Below are 18,352 nucleotides of genomic sequence, written 5' to 3' on the forward strand. Positions count from 1 at the left end.
TTATACATAGGAGTACAGATTCAAGAGCATCATGGACATACCACTGAGCACCTAGATAACAGCTTGAGTGCAGAATGAAGTTCACAGCTCCGAAACTACCTTTTGCCTTTCTTTTCCTTATGATTTTGGTTTGTGTCTTCATTCCCTTTTCTTAATCTTCCTTAAAGATAAACCAGGGAGAGATTTTATAGTAACTGTCTGTCAGAGAGGGTAATATTCACATCACTTTAGCAGCTGGCCTTACTGGGGTTTGCCTTCCTATCTGAGCAAGCATAGGTCTTATTCATCAGAATTTTGAGTATTCTCTGGTCAGAGACAGGTAAAAGAAAAGTCCTGTGTTTTAAGTCAAAGGAGACCTAAGTATGAATTGCCTTCTGTGTAGACAGGTATGAGTAGAAGACAAATCACCTCTCAGTACATAGGTAACTGTCCTAACAAATCTCTTTTTTGCAGGTCCACTGAAGAAATGTTTAGTATGGCTGATGAAAGCTGCAGCTCCAATCCTGCAATAGTTCGAAGAAAAAAGATTGCAATAAGCATAATCTTTTCTCTGCCTGAAAAAGAAGAAGCACAGAGAAACTTCCAGGATTTTTTTTTCTCTCACTTCCCTCTTTTTGAATCTCACATGAACAAGCTGAAGTATGCAATAGAAAAGGTACAGAATACTAGTTTCACATTTATTTTTTCCACATTACATCAAACAGAATGAAGTATTCAAGAATCCAGTAGACGAAGACTGGGGAGAGGGTGTGTGATTTCAAGCTTCCCTCCTTAGACATGTAGTCTTGAGCTTACCCTAGTGTTGGAATTCAGCATTTGCTGGAAAAGAATTGTGGTTTCTTTTTTAGTCAAAATAAGAATGGAGAGTTCTAGGAGCGGATTTTCTGTTTCTTGCCTTCTCATTGTATTTCACTCCGAGATTTTTCTTGACACCTTGTACAGTATTCTGTCCTTTCCTGCAGTCACTAAAAGATAGCAACAAAACGTGTTGCTGTCTTCCCCTTAACTCTCAAAATATTCTCTTCTCCCTTTGCCCAGTCTTAGAGATCAGTCTCTTATGAGATGGAGGGAGGTTGGCAGCTGTTGCTGTCCTGAGTGGCTGTGTAGCACTAGGGCTAGATCTTAGTTACTTTGATATGTTAACGAGTCTTAAAAAGATGAATAAGAATGTGAATCTTTTAAGAAGCTGCTTTGTGTCTTTAACTCTTATTCAAGGCCATGATCTCATGTAGAAAAATAGCAGAGTCCAGCCAAAGGGTGCAGGTTTATATCAGCCGTGTTATGGATGCCCTGGGAGAATTCAGGTGAGTTGATGGAATTTTTAAATACAAGAAGAGTTCTTCCGTGCCTGTCTAAAGACTTTTGCAACTTCTAGTTAAGAGCAACTGAATGCAAGATCCTGTAATTCAGGCAGTCTTCAACGTAGCGTGATGGAATTTTCTGTCTTGAGCATCTGGTAAATGTTGTTGTACAACTTTAGCAAAACTGACTCAGCCATTTTCAGGAAGAGAGTAACAGTAGTTCCGTTGCACTTGCCTGTGCCTCAGACTGTCAGTTAAAGCCTTTAAGATCTCTTCAAGAGTTGGCTTTTGCTGGTGCTTGTGCAGACAAGTGGACTGATTGTGTTCTGACAGATGAGTTATCTACTCCTAGCCACAGATACTGAAGAGTGTAACTGATGAGAAAGTTGTTGTTAAAAACTCTCTCTTTGGTACCTAAGAGAAAGGAATGACCAGAGGCATTCTCCAGTTTTAGTCTTCTACATCTCACAAGAAGTAAAATCAAAGGACAATAGAAGAGTAAAAGGTCTGCTTGTATTTGCAAGATTGAAATGTGCACATTAACACTTCTTGGGAATTTCTTTTGAGCAGAGTTACCATCTGGAACCTATATTCTGTTCCAAGGATTGCAGAGCCTGTGTGGCTTAATATGATGTCCAGCACCCTGGAAAAGAATCAGCTATGCCAGCGGTTCCTTAAAGAATTTACATTTCTAATAGAACAGATCAACAAAAACCAGTAAGCTTCCCTCACCTCTTTATTCTTAAAATAAGCTTGTGTAGTTCCCAGTTTGTGTGGGCGTGTTACAGTACATCGTGGAGTTCTTGTGCTGGCGTAACTTTGATTGTGTTCTTTTCCCTAGGTTCTTTGCCGCTTTGTTAACTGCGGTGCTGACGTATCACCTGGCTTGGGTTCCAACAGTAATGCCTATTGACCATCCTCCCATAAAGGCCTTCTCTGAGAAACGCACATCGCAGTCTGTCAACATGCTGGCCAAGTCTCATCCGTATAACCCTCTCTGGGCACAGCTTGGTCAGTAGCAAATGGAAAGCTTCATATTTCTCTATAACCAGCATCTTTCTGTATCTACTCCTTTTAGCCAAAAAGTACTCGTGATCCAGATCACATTTGCAGATTGGTCTTGGTGTGAGGTGGGCAGAGCTAGCAAGAGGTGTCTTCCACCTGGTTAAACATAGCATTTGGAAGCCTGTCTGCATAGCCCAAGTGCTCTGCTCTTTCCTTGGTCCCCTGTCATCCTCTGTTATGGTGACTGGTTAAGTAGCTAAATATGGAAATGTTGAGATGGTGCAAGTGCTGTAAACAGTCTGAGTAGTTGGGGAAGAACGAGAGAACAGACTGGATTAAGGGGGTGTTCTCTGGGCTTTGGAGGCTGTTTATATCTGAAATTGCCCTGTCTACCTCCTTTTATTCCTTTCTTACTGGGATAGACACTGAGACTACAAAGTCTGGCAGTTGGCAGTACTTCCATTCATTTACAATTCTGTGAATGGGTTTGAGTCAAGATTTTATTTCTGTGCTTAGCTTCCTGGGCTGTTCTGACAGATATTTTACAGCTTGTAAGTTATCTTGATACAAGGGGATTAAATAGCTCTCACTTATCTACACATTTGATAGCAGTTGAGACAATAACACTGTCAGCATTATTCCCTTGAAAATTCCTCCTTGCAGCATCTGTGAGTCTGATATTAGATTTGCCTTAGTTTTAACTGATATGCTGTGTTGCCACATAAAATAACACACATGCACAGTAAAGCAGTAATGTGATTTTCACACTGGTTGTATTTGTTAATTGCCTCAGTTGTGTTGTTTGAGAATCTGTGTGAAAGCAATCTTTGTGAAGGAATCACTACCTTGGCCATGCAGTTGTTGTAGAAGTGGTTCTTGATTTAGGATGTCCTTAAAATGTTATGCAGAACAGTAATGGATTAAACTTGGAAGAAAAAAATAGAAATTTGCTTCGGGTTTTGAGGATGGAGCCAGGGCCAGGGTTATGAAAAACAGCTGGACTGGAGGCGTAAGATCAGCAGTAGCTCCTGTGGTCACTCCCAGGAGCCACTGCTGGTGACTAGTCAAGAATCTGTTTTTCTTCCTGCCTTTCCAGGCTGTATATTGCAACCAGCATTGGCCTAGCCAAGTTCTCAGTCCTTCAGTTTCAAACTATTTTACGTTTTGTTTCTATAAAGCCCAAAAACTGTTACGGGTGATTGCTGTAACTGAAAGTGAGATGTTGCCCTCTGCTGGTCTCTTTCGTTAAAAGAGTGGGGGGGGGAATAAAAAATCATGGGGCTTAATGCTTTAAAATCTAAATGACCTTTTCTTAAGGAGAATTTTGACTTGCCTGTATTTTCACCTTCAGACCTGTGTTTTCATTATATACTACTTATCAATTACAATTACATACTTGTAGAAATCCGAAGTACCGTTGTCAGGAAGACCTAATGCTGTCTCTTAAACAGCAGCTTCAATCCAACTGTATTAACAGCAGACATTATGAAGACTACAATTTTTATTTTTTATACTATCTTATTGCTAATAAGATAATGTTACTAATACTATCTACATATACATATTGGTAATTTTTTTTTATAGAAGTTGGCTGTGCAAATTAACATTAGCCTCAATTTGATTTCCATAGCAATTGAACAGTAAAAATGTATCTTCCCCTTTCATTTCCAGATTGCTAGTCCTTGTGGCCCACCAAACACTGAGGTTAATTCCACATGCTTAGTCGGAAGCTCGGTTTCCTTACTGAAGAATTAATTAGTTGGCATGTTAGGCTATGGTACTGTTGGCAAGGATGTTCTTAATTGTGAGAAAACAGCACGCTGGTTTCACCACAACAGCCTCCCTAGTGCATCAAGGGTGTTGCAGGAAATGGCAGATCTTGGAGGGAAGACTGTGAGAGCAATGGAATTACTATCTCAATCTTTGCTTTGCAAGAATGGAGATAGGAGCCTCGTTCCTTTTATATTCTGTATGGCAAAGAGCAGCCTGGGCGTGAATGTGCTGCTTGTGTTGTTTGTCTCATATTGAGAACAGAGTTCCCCTTGCACTTGGTAGAAACCTCTGATCATTTTCATGTACTGTTGCTTCATGAGGTCTAGCATAAAATGCTGGAGGCAAACTGTTTAGAACATTTAAGCAGCCCTGAGCAAGGCATTAGCACCTATAACAGTCTGGTAGATGAGCAGGTAGATGATAAAACTGGGAGCCAAAAAAGCTTGCTTTCAAGGTGAACACTTGCACTGGCTAAAGAATATTGAGCTCTTGATGGTTGTCTCTCACCTGCTGGTAATAGCAGCCACAATTTAATTAGGCAAAAACAGTTTAGTGGGTGTCCTCTCATGCCTGTTGTGTGAGGACAGCTGGGTTAACTCAACCTGCTAGTAGGCATTTCATGAGTTAATCCATCTTTGTGTGACAAACTGTTGTAGGTTCACTTACTGGCTATGTATGTTTACTTCTCCCAGAACTCTGGAGTCACTGACAGAGGATTATAAAGGGAAGTGGAAAATAGTTAACTGCTCTCCCAAAAGAATATATTGACAACAGGACATGTATGACCTTAGTTCTGTTTACCAAAAAAAGGGCAGTTTTTCAGGGTGAAGGAGCTAACAAGCAGTTTTTGGAGGAACTCAGATTATGTTTAGTACCTGCCTTTTGCATTACAGTTGTGTACTTCGGGAATATATTTTTTTTTTCTACTTTGCTGACACCTTCTACCAAAGCTTAAGTTAATGAGGTTGGCTTCAAATACACAGAGGTGCACATGCCTTGCCCAAAAAGGTGGTTACATGCATCTTTTTTCAGAATCTTGTACAGCTAAAATGGAACAGGTTTTTTTCTGATACTCTAATCCTGAAAAATATAATTTTGTTTTTATTCCTATGTTTAACAGAGGAAGTGACTGCAATAGAACAACAACTTTGTGAAAGAAAACGAGTAGAAACATAGTATAACTGGCTTCAGAGTTTAACTGAACTTACATTCCTCTTCACTCTGTTATGTCAGTTTTCAAGTGATAATATCTTGTAAGCATCTTGTAAATAAAACCTTGGTGTCTTTGAATAGAGAGAAACGGAGTAATAACAGCTAATCTCTCACCAAAAAAAGTATCAAAACTCTTCTGGACACAAGTCAGGTGTAAGAAGTGCTAGAAGACTCCTTTTGTTATTCTTTATTTTAAACTTCTACAAATTTATTGTGAAAGAAATCATCTGCTTTGTGTCCATAGTAATTGCTGTTTCAAAATGCATTGATTTTAAACAGCATAGTACAATCAAATATCAGCATGTGCTTTGTTTTTTCCTTGCATAGGTGATCTGTATGGTGCCATAGGCTCTCCAGTTAGACTGACTCGAACTGTTATTGTTGGAAAACGCAAGGAGTTGGTGCAGCGCTTACTCTACGTCCTAACTTACTTCATTCGATGCTCTGAGCTACAGGAAAATCATCTGACGTGGAGTGAAAGAAACGGGGAAGGAGAGCAAGTCCTAAATGGAAGCAAGATCACAACTGCATTAGAAAAGGGAGAGGTAGAGGAGTCTGATTATGTGGTTGTCACTGTTAAAAATGAACCTGCTCTTGTGCCTCCAATCCTACCTCCAAAGAATGATGGAAGTAAGAATAATAGTGTTGCAGAGTGCATACATGATCAAGACAGCACTCATGCTATCCCAGCCTCTTCAAAAGAAAAAAGAGAAGCAGTAGGAAAGACCAGTCAGAACTCATCTGTCAACTGTCTAGCTAGCAGTTTTTGTAAAGGAGCAACTAATAGTAGGAGAACTGCCACTGATACAGGAGTTGTATCTTACCACTTTGAAGAGCAATCCAGTTTGGACGATTTAATGGATATAAAGAACAACAAGAACCAGAATGAGAAAAAAGTGGAAAAGCAGTTGTCTAATAGGTCATCTGCCTTACCTTGTCCTGAAAGGTCTGGCCACAGGCGTTCACATTTAGAAAAGGTCACCTTTCAGATTGGAAGTTCTGCATCACCAGAGTCAGACTTAGAAACTCATAGAAGGGAGATGGAAGAAACTATGAAGGCATTCAGAAATAATCCAGAGGTAGTACATTGTGCCTCAAGTTCCACAAATTCAACTGTGGAAGCTTCCCAGAATGAAAAAGCAAATTATGAAGCTGCCTTTATACCTGTCAGTAAACATAATGTTTGTCATGCAGAAATCCCACCCTGCGAGGAGAAGGAGTGTGTACGTAACCAACCAATGGAAAGTAAAGGAACTGAAGTGAATTTAGCAAACACACTACCTAGTGAACCACTTTTGCTTACAGATAACACAGAAACTGTGAAGTTGCTAAGTCTGAAAGAAACTAGAACTTTATGCTCTGGCAATCTGGAAAGCTATTCCCCTGTGTGTGTAGAAGTTGGTTCTGCTGTCAAACAGGATTCCCCTAAAATAGGTGCTAAAGATATCCCCTATGGGGATGATGGAAGGAAAATCTCCTTCAGAGTTGAAGGGGACATTCCAAGGAATGAGAGTTCAGACAGTGCTCTTGGAGCCAGTGATGAAGAAGGTGATTGTTGTATCTCTGATGAAATGCGTCGTGATAATGTCAGCAAAAGACTTGAGGAGTTTGCAGAAGTGGAACTTCCTTTACCAAGGTAACGAAGTTTAATTTAGAACTAGATGGACTCATAAGTTGTTGCTGTGTTAGAGATGTTCAGAGTTTCAAATCCTCTGGGATTTCAGATCCTTACAAATAAATCCTTAGCACTGATGTCATTAGGGTTCTTGTAAACAGACCTTGCAAAATGAAAACTAAGACAGAGCAGGTGTAGGTAGTGAAGCTTTGTGACAGAAGTGTTCTTCAAATGTCTAATAAAAAACAGTCACACATTTATATCTAAACTGCCTCAAACCATTAAATGTGGACAGAACATCTGAGGATAAGCAAAACTTTGATAACTCTTTAGATTTTATGTATTTGACTAAGACAGATTTGAAATAAGAGCATCCTGCTTGGGAACTTTTGCACTTTACAGGTGCATATGAAGCTTGCTGATGCTTAAGGTAGGTATCTATAAAGTGTTTGTTGTTTGGGATGAGTTGGAGAAACCCCAAATTTAGTAAATCTGTTTGCTGCAGAATAGGGAGCTCATACATTCCACAAGCTCAAATACATGTAAATTTGCCTTTTCATAATTTTGAGGGAATCAGTATATTGTTAAAATTCAGCTTCTAGAATCCAAGTTTCAAAGAGCACTTGTAATTAGCTTCCTGTATTTTGAGTGCAATTGTTGATCAATACTTGCTGTAGAAGCAGGAATTAAACCAAACCTTGCATTCATGTGTAATCTGAATGCAAGTTGTTAAGCAAGAATCTTACCTCCTTTGTATTCCTCCATTTCAGGTCAAACATCATCAGCAGTCAATGTGTGAAAAATTTTGGAAGATCACTTCTAGGTGGTTATTGTCCTACATATATACCTGATCTAGTGCTGCATGGGATAAATAATGATGAAAAACTCAAGCAGTGTCTACTGGGAGACCTACTTCATGCAATTCATGTGAGTGAAAGTACTGTTCTGGGTCATAGCAGGAGTTGTGATATTCATAGAAGCCTTTGAACAGACTTCTTTCTCCTTACTGTGTCTTCTTAACAGCCACGCCTGATGTGTCTTGCTTCTTAAGTAAGTTAAGCCCTTAACTAGTGTGCAAAGCTTGTTCACGTTAGAATCACTTGTTCTTTCCTTTATACTTTCTTAAAGCTTCTCTTCAAAGATACAAACAAGGGGGGGAAATCAAACTGTTTCTTTTCAGTCACAGTAGCAGACAGAATGATCTATATTTCATAAAAGTTATGTGCAAGTTGAAGTATTTTATTTTACCACTTAGTGGCATGTGTTGCAAGGGAGATACTGTATGGCTTGTGGAGGCTTGTATCACACTAGACTGTAACAGAAATGACTGACTACACAAAGTAATTGTCTATAGGGAAGAACCTTGCCATGTTCTTACTCTATTATATCATAAATTTATAACTAACCTTTCACTAAAGCAACTGAATAAAGTTTGCAGTTCTGTATATTTAGCTAGTAATAATCAACAGCTTCTCTCTAGCAATTAAAAATCATCCTGCTGGAATGAGTTCATATACTATCTGAAACAGTGGTGCTTGTGTCTGTAACTTCTTAAACATCAGACTGGCCTTACAATACTGTCTTTTCATACATATCCCACATTGTGCATACTGAAGTCTCTCACACATCTCTGAAACATTTAATATACTTTCCCAATCACTGGATCAGTATAATTATTACACTCTTAATCTTGGAAGAAACTTACCTTTTCAGAGAAGGTGGAACACAATGTGAGGGAAAACCAAATTGGAGTAGTGATTTTGAAGCACCACTACAGCAAAATTTAAATGCCTTGCTCAAACTGACTGACCTGCTGTTGCTGGAGGTAAACTGTCACTAAAGTTGGCATTCCTTGTCTTTGATATGCTTCTGGTTTCTTTTGGGACAAAACCACTTTTTAGATGGATCAGTTTCCTGTTCCCTACCTTCTGGAAAAAGTAGAACTTCAAACTAAGTTGTGGAAATGTATATGAAAATGTCACAGTGTTTGTATTTTTTGTCTATTGCAGCATCCAGTGCTAGATGAGCCCATAGCAGAAGCTGTCTGCATTATTGCAGACACAGATAAATGGAACGTACAAGTAGCTACAAGCCAGAGAAAGATGATGGATAATATGAAGTTAGGCAAGGATGTTTTGGTTTCGAGTCAAGTATCCAGTTTATTGCAGTCAATTTTACAGCTCTACAAACTCAACGTTCCAGCTGATTTTGTAAGTACACTGTTACTGAAAACTGAAACGAGTGCCAATTGCTTTGCTTAGACAGCAAATGCAGAGTTTTGCACAGTGTTTCTATGCCAGTGAACTAATGCCTGAAATAATGCAGTTGATAAAACATATTTAAGAGAATGCATGCTGCAGCCTAGTCAGGTTTATGTGTAAATTGTCTCTAATAGGTTCAATTAAAGTTGACTACTCAGAAATTTATATTCTAAAACTAAAGTTGTTTGAGCAATTTTAGCATGGTCTTAACGTGTTTATGATTAGGACTCTTAAACTTGTGGGATGTTTTATTTGTTTATATTGTTTCCATACTTCTCTGTTGTTAAGGCTTCTGTCTACTCAAGCCTGTTTCTAGCGTACTACTTTCTATGCTTTGGCATTCTAACACCATGCTGTGGATTCCTCTTCTGTTTCCTCAGATGATTCTGTCTCTGTATGTTTACTTGACCCTTCTGTTTTAGGCATGTTTTAGCCAACCCTGTCAGCAAATGCTGCCTTGGAAAGGCTCGCCAACGTTCCTGTAGGATTGCTGGGTGGAGACTGAAACCTGAAAACACCTGGGGGTGGGTGCGTTGCAACAGGGGATGTTACTTTGTCGTACTATGTGCTTCCTATTCCTGCCCACATTAATAGTGTTCTTCAGAGCTAGTCAGTAATGCTGGTTTTGCCGATTATAACAGAATTGCCCACTAACATGATAATGGTAATTACAATATGTATTTTTTTACACACACAATTGTAGGTGAGGTGGTACTTTTTTCAGTATTCACCTCTTTTAATTCAAAGAATTGATGTGTCCTTCAGCAGATCACCTTGAGAAAGTTCATAGGAAGCATGTGTAATGACCGTGCTAGCAGATGGAAGAGGAAGATAAAGCTAAATACTAACTAACAACTGTAAACAGTGTTAGTTGGCATTATTTCGGATAAAATTAGTGGTATTGATTATGCTGATTTCTTGAAGACAAGTGCTAGGCAAAATATGTGAATGTTGTCTCTGTATTTTTCTGACCATCAAAAAATATGCAACTTCGGTTGAGATTATGTCCTAACGTTTGCAAAGTCACACCTTAAATTCTGGTGTTTTAAAACCAAACAGTTGATTCTGCAAACGGAGTGTTCCTTCCAGTATTGCCTTGGGGTTAACATATGCAGTTTCGGTATGCTTTGTGTGATATGGGAGGAGTTTGGAGGGGGAAGGTTTTTCAAAAAGGAACAATGAAGTGACAATCGGTGGATTTTACAGCTCTTTGCTAAAACAGAATCTTAGATGCGTGAACTTAAATGTTCTGTTAAGCTGTGGGGGATAAATGTGACTTCTTTTATCCTAGTGATTCTATTACATTTCAATGAAAACATATATACTAATATCAATCAGACTTAAGCATAATGCAGTGTCTGACATTTCCTTTAGGAGTGCACATCTTTGTGTACAATTAATTACTGTTCAGATGAATGTGTTGGGTTTTGTGGTACAACAAAAAACAGAACTCAGCCTGAGACAGGGTAGAAGGCAAGTGATGGATGTCTTTGCTGCGGCATTTCGTCCTGCTACCCATGCTGCAGAGAGCTTTGCCATATGCCAGTGTGAGACTGATGACTGCAACTGCTGCATTTCAGCAGTATTTCAAAAGGTTTACCTTCACCTTTAAACTTATTTTAACCTGCTTTTCTAATTGTATAAATTACTTGATTTTTTTTTAGTCAATGAGAAAAGCTGAGGAGAAAGATAACCAAAAAGCACTTATGTACCATATTTAACAGGGCCATTTTGGAAACATTGGATTCATGTACATGTTAAGGGAGAAAATGTCTTTCAATTCTTTGGTGTTCAGGAGGAGCAGAAAATCTTACATAAATCTCATTTGCAGTAATGTGGGATTCTTCCATACTTTCTCCCTCACACCTTATAGAAAAATCCATAACCCTTTTGCACAAGTACTGAAATCAAGATATATTGAACTGCCTCGTTGTGAATTGGCTGTATGCTCCCTTGACCCACTGAAGGAGTGTTTATAGGCTTTTTGCATTAGCGTTACCTGTAATGGAAAAGATACAGAAGCATTTCTCTTTAGGCTAGAATCAGAAGTCTTATGATTATAATGACTTGAGTGAAAACTTGCCTGAGGCAAATAGATGAAATGACTCTCTTTTGCCTTTCCTCCACTGGAGGCAGGTATCATACTCTCCTACTATGTAGCACGTTTCTTAAAATGCCTCTTTGCCTTCCTTAATTAAGACCTGATTTATAAGCTGAGAGAGTCATTAAAAATCTTCCTCTTGCTCCAGACCACTGGAAGAATACATGGTAGACTACCTACAAGCATGAGTACTTTTTTCTAACTATTTTTAATTGGCAAAACTGGTTTCACAGTGTGTCATTTCTGATACTTAAAGGTTTTATTCAACTTGAGAAGTACACTGGACAATGGTGTGAAGTTTGGCAGTGCTGTTTTTATTTGCTGTCTGTGCCTACCAGATACATTTGATAGTGTGAGGTTCTGCACACGCTTTTAGCTTTCATCTCGTGGAGTTTGCAGAGCTAAACTAATTTAACTTTTTTGAAGTAGTCATTCCTATGGAAAGGAGGAATATATCCAATTGAATTTATCTTTTGTCCTAGAAAAGACATCCTACCTACTCACCATGTGAAGACATCCTACCTACTCACCTTGTCTTACAAAAAAAATCCCCTCTCTATCTTTGAAGCTAAGGTTCATCTGCTTTCCTGCAGTTGGTGTATGAGAAATTAACATGCAGCACATGACTGTATTTAAAAATAGTATGTATTTCTAGCATGGTACTGCTGAAAGAAAAGGGATATGATTAAATTGGTATTTCACTCTTAATTATTACCTTTTGACAAACAGCATCAAATGTTTAAACAGTTTTTACCTAGAAGTACCTAGAACTAATGAATACATACCAAGTTCTACAGTGAAGTAGTGAGCAAGAGAGCTGTAAATTTATGATGACTAACTAATAGTGTCTTTAAGTTCTTGAGTTTTAGTTTTTTGAATACCAGGTCTCTGAAGTTAGAGTGCTAAATTCAGGAAGTGTTGTATGAACTGACTCTTTCAGAAAAGACAACTGACTTATAAAAAAGGTATCCTGATTTGATTCCAAGTAAGGTGTCTTGAGTGTCTTTGAAATTTAAGCTATTTAAGCTAACAGAAACACTGTGGCTGACTTGAGCAGAAAATGGAATGTGCAGTGTGTGCAACGAACTTGCTGCCCAGGAAGCTCCAGCTCCCTGAGGGAGAGTATAACTTCTTAGAAGCTAGAATTTATGTGTTGACATTTCTGTAAAACTTGCATGCAATTGCTAAAGCCGTTCTGAGGGTTTTGGTCTGTGTTTACAGTGCATAATGCATCTTGAGGATAGACTACAAGAGATGTATCTGAAAAGTAAAATGCTTTCAGAATATCTTCGAGGCCATACAAGAGTGCATGTAAAAGAACTAGGAATTGTGCTGGGGTGAGTATTGCAGGTATTGTTCTTAACCAATGGCAAAAGTTGGGCAGTTATTTTCCTTTTCAGTTTTTGAATGTTTACTTGTCATTCCCACGTCATTTTACATATTTGGTGCTCTCATTCTTGCACCTGATAAAGTTAAAAGATATGTTCTACTGAGCTGTCTGGAAATCAGGATAAGACACAGTCTTAAAGCAAGAACAAACTCCTTGTCATTCCTAAGTCTTCAGAATGAAGAAAAGTTTGGTTGTTACAGGCTGTCCGTGCATTCATACTCACTCTATTTTCTTAATGAAAGCTCTGTATCAACAAGGATTTCAGAATTGTTTGAAAAGTTGGTGGTGCAATTGTATCTTGAGGGAAGAGGGTGTCTTAAAAATTGTGTAGGAAAGTGGACAGGTGTCTTCTTCAGCAGCTGTCTTCTAAAATTACTGTTTGATTGGCATACAACTTCAGGGATGCACCTGCTGACAGCAGAAGAGGGAGAAGGGGAAAGATGTGTCTAAACATTCCTAAGAAGATGATCGTTATCAGTGTAGAAGAAAAATCATTTCTCTTTATTCAGAGGGCTCAGTATTTGAACCTTTGACATACAGCTATCAGTAGCAAAACCCTGAAATAAGCACCTTTGTATGTCCTGTAGTGATACATTTGGAAATGAACTGCTGTGGTTGAATGACATTCCTGGTTACTCATTGAGTAGCAATTCCAGCTTTTGGTCACTTGTAGTAAGAAAGTGCTACCGTGTGGTGAATGGAGTTATATTCAAAACACACAATTCGTAGCCTTCCATAAGCTGATGTTTAGTTCTTTCTTAAGCTGGGCTTATTTGTGCCTGCTGACTGGGAAGACTACAGCCTAAGGTGTCTGTTTTAGTAATAAATAAAAGGTTTTGTTCAAATCACAAATTATTATATATTGCAAAATCTGATACTGCTGTCTTTTGACTTAAGTAGTAGTATACTTCATGGTTTTAAACATTCTTCCCTGCCTTTACTGGTACAAGTAATAGTGATGTGTGTTTAAACAAGGAACTCAAGCAAGCAAGAGGCTTCCAGTTTCTTCAAAGCAGACGAAAAGTATCTTCTTGTGTTTCTCTCTTGTGAAGGTGACTGTATATTTTAAAGTCTGTCTCTTTTTTTAATTTCTAGGATTGAATCCAATGACTTGCCTTTGTTGGCTGCTATAGCAAGTACTCATTCCCCATATGTTGCTCAAATACTCTTATAAATTAAAATCTCAGGATAGTCATTCCCTTAAAGTAAAATCAAGAAAATGGGAATGTTGAATGAAGAACAGAGGTGCCAAACACTGGTAAAGGGGAGACTGAGGAGAGCAGGTGATGACTGTACCTTCTACCACCTCCGATTCTGATTTCAACCGAATGTTGAGGACTTCAGTTTACATAACGTAAAAAGCATTCAGGTTTTTCTTACAATCTCACTTATGACGTAAATCAAGAAAACGACAGCATTCTTTTTATTCAAAGGACAAAAGTTAACACTATATGGCAGACCAGGAGCTGCCATCCAAAACGCTGCTCAAAACCATGAAGTAATAGTTAAAAGAACAAGCGGGTTAGAATGGATTGTGTAAGACTATGCTTGTGTGTAGTGTATGCTTGTTGTGTTTCTTTTTATCCTTCTGGGGAGGAAGAGGAGCTGTAAACTATGTATATAGCATTCCTGTACACAAGTGGATAAAGATCTTCCTGCAGAGCATGTGCATGATTTTGTATAGTAGAGTAATGGGCTCAGAACAAGAAATGTGGTTTCAGCAGCCAAATGTTATGTGTGATGGAGGTGTATGTGATGTTATGTGACTTTTCCCTTTAAGGACCAGAGACTATGAAAGCTGTGGCTGCTCCTGATTTAATGAGGAGGCATTCAAATGAGCCCATGGCTGGAAGTGGACTTCTGAGGGATTTTGTGGGAAAGCCTTATGGAATTTCTGCTACAAGTTTACATTTGTTGCTGATGCAACGTCAGTGACTCTTGAGTTTCTGTATGACTGTAGTCCCAGGATCTAAACTTGTGTCTTGGTGTCATCAGGTATTCTCTCTGAGGAGTATGAATTTAACCAACTTTTGTGTGATACTGGTGCTGGCTGCTCACCAAGCAGTTGGCGCAAACTGAAGACAATCCTATTGGGGAAATAAAAGACAATAAGCAACCCCTCACCAATCTTTAGTCAAAAGTATTAGTTCTGTCCAGCTACTAGTTATCATTCTGAAGCAAAAAAAAAAAAAACCTAACATTGTTTGAAGTAAAATGAAAGGTAGGGAGACAAACCCCAATATTTGATATCACTATGAATGTTTGCAGTGACCCTTTCTGGTTCTGTAGAAATCTTGAACTGTCATCTGGGTGCCTTTCCTTAATAGATTAACTGTTCTGAGACCAGAAACTACTTCTCCACTACTTGATACTGGCCTTTGTTTCTAGAAAACAAAATAAAATTTTGTATTTTACTGTTTTCACATGAATGTAAAAAAAAAAAAAAAAAAGACAAAAAAAACCCCAAACCAGCCCACAACTTTTTTTGCATAAAGCACGTTAAGCTGGATATGAAACTCTGGACCAGAATGAGGAGAGAACAAAGCATCAAACTAAACTTCTTAAAGAAAATGAAAACTCAATGTTGGATCTTTCTGTTGTGAGTCAGCATGAATGAGGTGTCTAAAACTGTCAGCATGCAAGCAATTAGCTAACTGCATAACTGTTTGAGAGCAGTGAATTCTGATAAACTGTTCGGCACCAGTTGTGAGTTCTCCTTGTTGGTGATTGCAGATTTTTTTAACACTGAAGGGACATGCTTTTATTAAGTGGTTTTGTTTCCTACTACCTTGATGTTTGAACTTTTATACAGTAAACTTCCAATAATTTGAAGTAATGAAATGTGCATATTGTAAATCATTTAAATGTGATGGGATTCTTAACTAAGCTGTTGCTTTTTGAGGGAAACAGGCAGACAAGCCTGCTGTGAGGTGAAGTTGTTTCTAAATAGAAGGATGCTTAGTATTCTATTTTGAGCTGTTCCTTCTATACTAGGTTTCAAACCTGACATTCCAGATGTTTCTTTTATAACATTTTCATACTTGTTCCTAGTATTCTACCTAAAAAACACTAAAATCCTTTCTATGGTTCAGTTTTTCTCCTACCACTTGTAGTTAAGCAAACTTTTCTTATCTTTGGTTTGTGAGTCCTATCTGATGGAACATAAACTTACCTCTGCATATAGCTGTCAGGAGATACCACTCTATTCCACAAGATTGAGACCAAGTAAGAACCATAGAGCACGTCACGTGTTCTGTGATGGAGAACATGTGCATGCATATGTAAGACTATGAACTGCTTCCCTAGTTGTATGTAGAAATCCTTATGTACCTTCTTTATTCCGTGTCACTCTTTAATAGCAGCTGAGTTCATTGAAAGTCAATTCCATTTTTTTTAAAGCATGAGTTGTGTTTTTATCTGAACAGGCTGACAATTCTTTGAAGAGATACGTGCTCATGTAAGAACTACGCTTTTGTTTTCATAGCATACAAAGAAAGTCAAAGGCTAGCCAGTGTTCACTGGTGTCAAGACTAATACCACAATCAGTAATATCTGATTTTGCTACATGAACTATTTAAGAAAAAATAAAATCCTTCTTTTGGCAAGACATCAAATGAACCTCGGGGTGTCATGTGAGCCAGTGGTCAAAAGCACTTGGATTTTCTTCAGCCAAGGCTAAAACTTTATAGTTCTTGCTGCTTTCTCTGACTTTTTGCTGCTCTTCAGAAATTTCATGATGAACTATCTTTGTTCTCAGTTTTAGTTTTGAGGGAAGAAAAATCCAAAAAAAAAAAGGCTTTAGACTAAAAGAAGCTAAATACATATTTTCCCCTCTACCAAATGTACTACCTCAGTTGACAGGATTCCACCTTCTAGGACTTTTTTTTATCTATAAGTCTTTAACTTGGTTTTGGTAGCATCTTGCTATTTGTGTAAATTAGTGTGGCATGACAGGGCAGTAAGTATTTACAAGTGTGTTGTTAGCCATCTTTAGAGCATGTTTCTGTTTTTATTTTAGTAGGATGAAAAGTGATATGAATGTACAGATGTTTTGAAATTGATAACATAGCTTAATTTTCAACTGTTCCAAAGTTGTTTTTATCAGTATTATGTAGGCTTTTGTAAACTTAAATTACATACTTTCTCAGTTAAGTGGGAGTGCACAGTCTTTCCAAAATCCCACATAAATGTAGTTTACACAGTGCAGTTTAAAGAATGTATGCTATTTTTCAGGCACAACTAAATCATCATCCACAGATGGGAGGAATGAACTACTAAATTGTGGTATTCAATCTAAATGAATTACTTAACCCCACAAGATACCAAGAGCTAAACATTTTAGATATGTATTCTCTGAACTAACCTACACAACTTTCTTCTACCCAGAAGAAATTACTAGAGTCTGATTTTTCAGTTGACATTTGTAATGACATCCTCCAGAATTATAGGTTGGTGTCATCCACTCCTTATTATATACATCTTTATTTTTAAAAGTAAAAAACCCTTTTCATATACACCAAGCTCTTGCGTATAAGATTTATACAAAACAATCAGTTATCTCCAATGTGTAACTTCTTTAGTTAAAAGAAGCCAATGCAAAATCAAGTCTGAACTGCTGAATATACTTTATACTTCTTTTTTGAGGTCAAGTGGGATAGTTTAACACACGTAGCAGGTTTTCCATATAGAAAAAAGTGTGTGTTGCTATTGCATGTTTGGAGAGCATAGGCTTTTTTAGGAATGACTGACTACCAATGTCAAACTACATGGTTTTATTTGTTTGGTTTTTTTTCTCACAGTTGTTTATGTATGCTTTCAGTTTGGTCTATTTCTTTGCGACATTTGGTGCAATAAACTTTCTGAAATGAACGTAAGTGGTGTTTGGTGTCTTCCTTTTAAAAACTTTGGAAATAGCTGTGCTTGTTGCTGAGGTCTAATAGTGCATAGACATCTGATAACCCCTAGTGGAGTAAGTGTTGCAAGAAATGCAATAAAGGAAGACTTCACAGAATTTTGAACTTGATTGAACACTGCTAGCATCTTTGAAAGCTTTACACCACTTATATATATAAAGAGGAGCTCTTACAGTGTGAAAATTGACTGCAAAAAGTAATGGAAAGAGAAAACACTGGCTGTGGTCCCTGCAGAGGTTCCACATAGCTGTGTGGCTGGCACTTAGCTTAAATGAATGAAAAGAGCTACCTGGAGAATGTATTACTGTACATAATATATCCAGTTGCAGAAATTACGCACCAAGGGTGAATGACACCACCTGTCTGGACTAGGTTATGAACTGGTTAGCAGACTTGACATGAAGGCATCGTTATAAAGCCTTCAGTTTGTGTCAAACTCTTTATGACCTGAATTTCTGTTTAATGGCCTGCAGTTTACTGGGAAGCCTCTACTGATGAAATAAAAATGAAGATGTTATCAACTGTGATTATGCTGAACATTCTTGCACAGATCTGAGGTACAGTTGAATTTCTAGAGTGTAAGCACTTCTTACCTGTAGATGGAAAGGTGTGAGGTTTGCTTGTTAGTCAGGCTGAAAAGATTTGGAAATAAAAGTAAAGCCCAATAACTTTGTTGTGAAGGACTTTTCACAGTGCTCTGAATACAGGTTTTGGCTTTCTAGTCTGGCTGAAATAATCATCCACCTTGGAGAACTGGGAAATCAGTTACTTGTTTTCTTTT

General features: G+C 38.0%; 1 protein-coding gene across 2 annotated transcripts in view; it reads left to right on the top strand.

The window, feature by feature from the left end:
* Window positions 1-17,527, top strand: part of FNIP2 (folliculin interacting protein 2) — a 49,361-nt gene extending 31,834 nt beyond the window's left edge. For both annotated transcript variants that reach the window (XM_064148728.1, XM_064148729.1), the window contains 9 exons: window positions 454-655; window positions 1,216-1,304; window positions 1,872-2,018; window positions 2,143-2,312; window positions 5,619-6,927; window positions 7,677-7,833; window positions 8,916-9,116; window positions 12,490-12,605; window positions 13,754-17,527. In XM_064148728.1, the coding sequence (XP_064004798.1) occupies window positions 454-655; window positions 1,216-1,304; window positions 1,872-2,018; window positions 2,143-2,312; window positions 5,619-6,927; window positions 7,677-7,833; window positions 8,916-9,116; window positions 12,490-12,605; window positions 13,754-13,832 (2,470 nt within the window). In that variant the 3' untranslated portion in view covers window positions 13,833-17,527. The remainder of the gene's footprint in view (window positions 1-453; window positions 656-1,215; window positions 1,305-1,871; window positions 2,019-2,142; window positions 2,313-5,618; window positions 6,928-7,676; window positions 7,834-8,915; window positions 9,117-12,489; window positions 12,606-13,753) is intronic.
* The last annotated feature ends 825 nt before the right edge of the window (window positions 17,528-18,352 follow it).

This window comes from Pogoniulus pusillus, chromosome 9 (assembly GCF_015220805.1).
Source record: "Pogoniulus pusillus isolate bPogPus1 chromosome 9, bPogPus1.pri, whole genome shotgun sequence".
Classification (NCBI taxonomy): Eukaryota; Metazoa; Chordata; class Aves; order Piciformes; family Lybiidae; genus Pogoniulus; species Pogoniulus pusillus.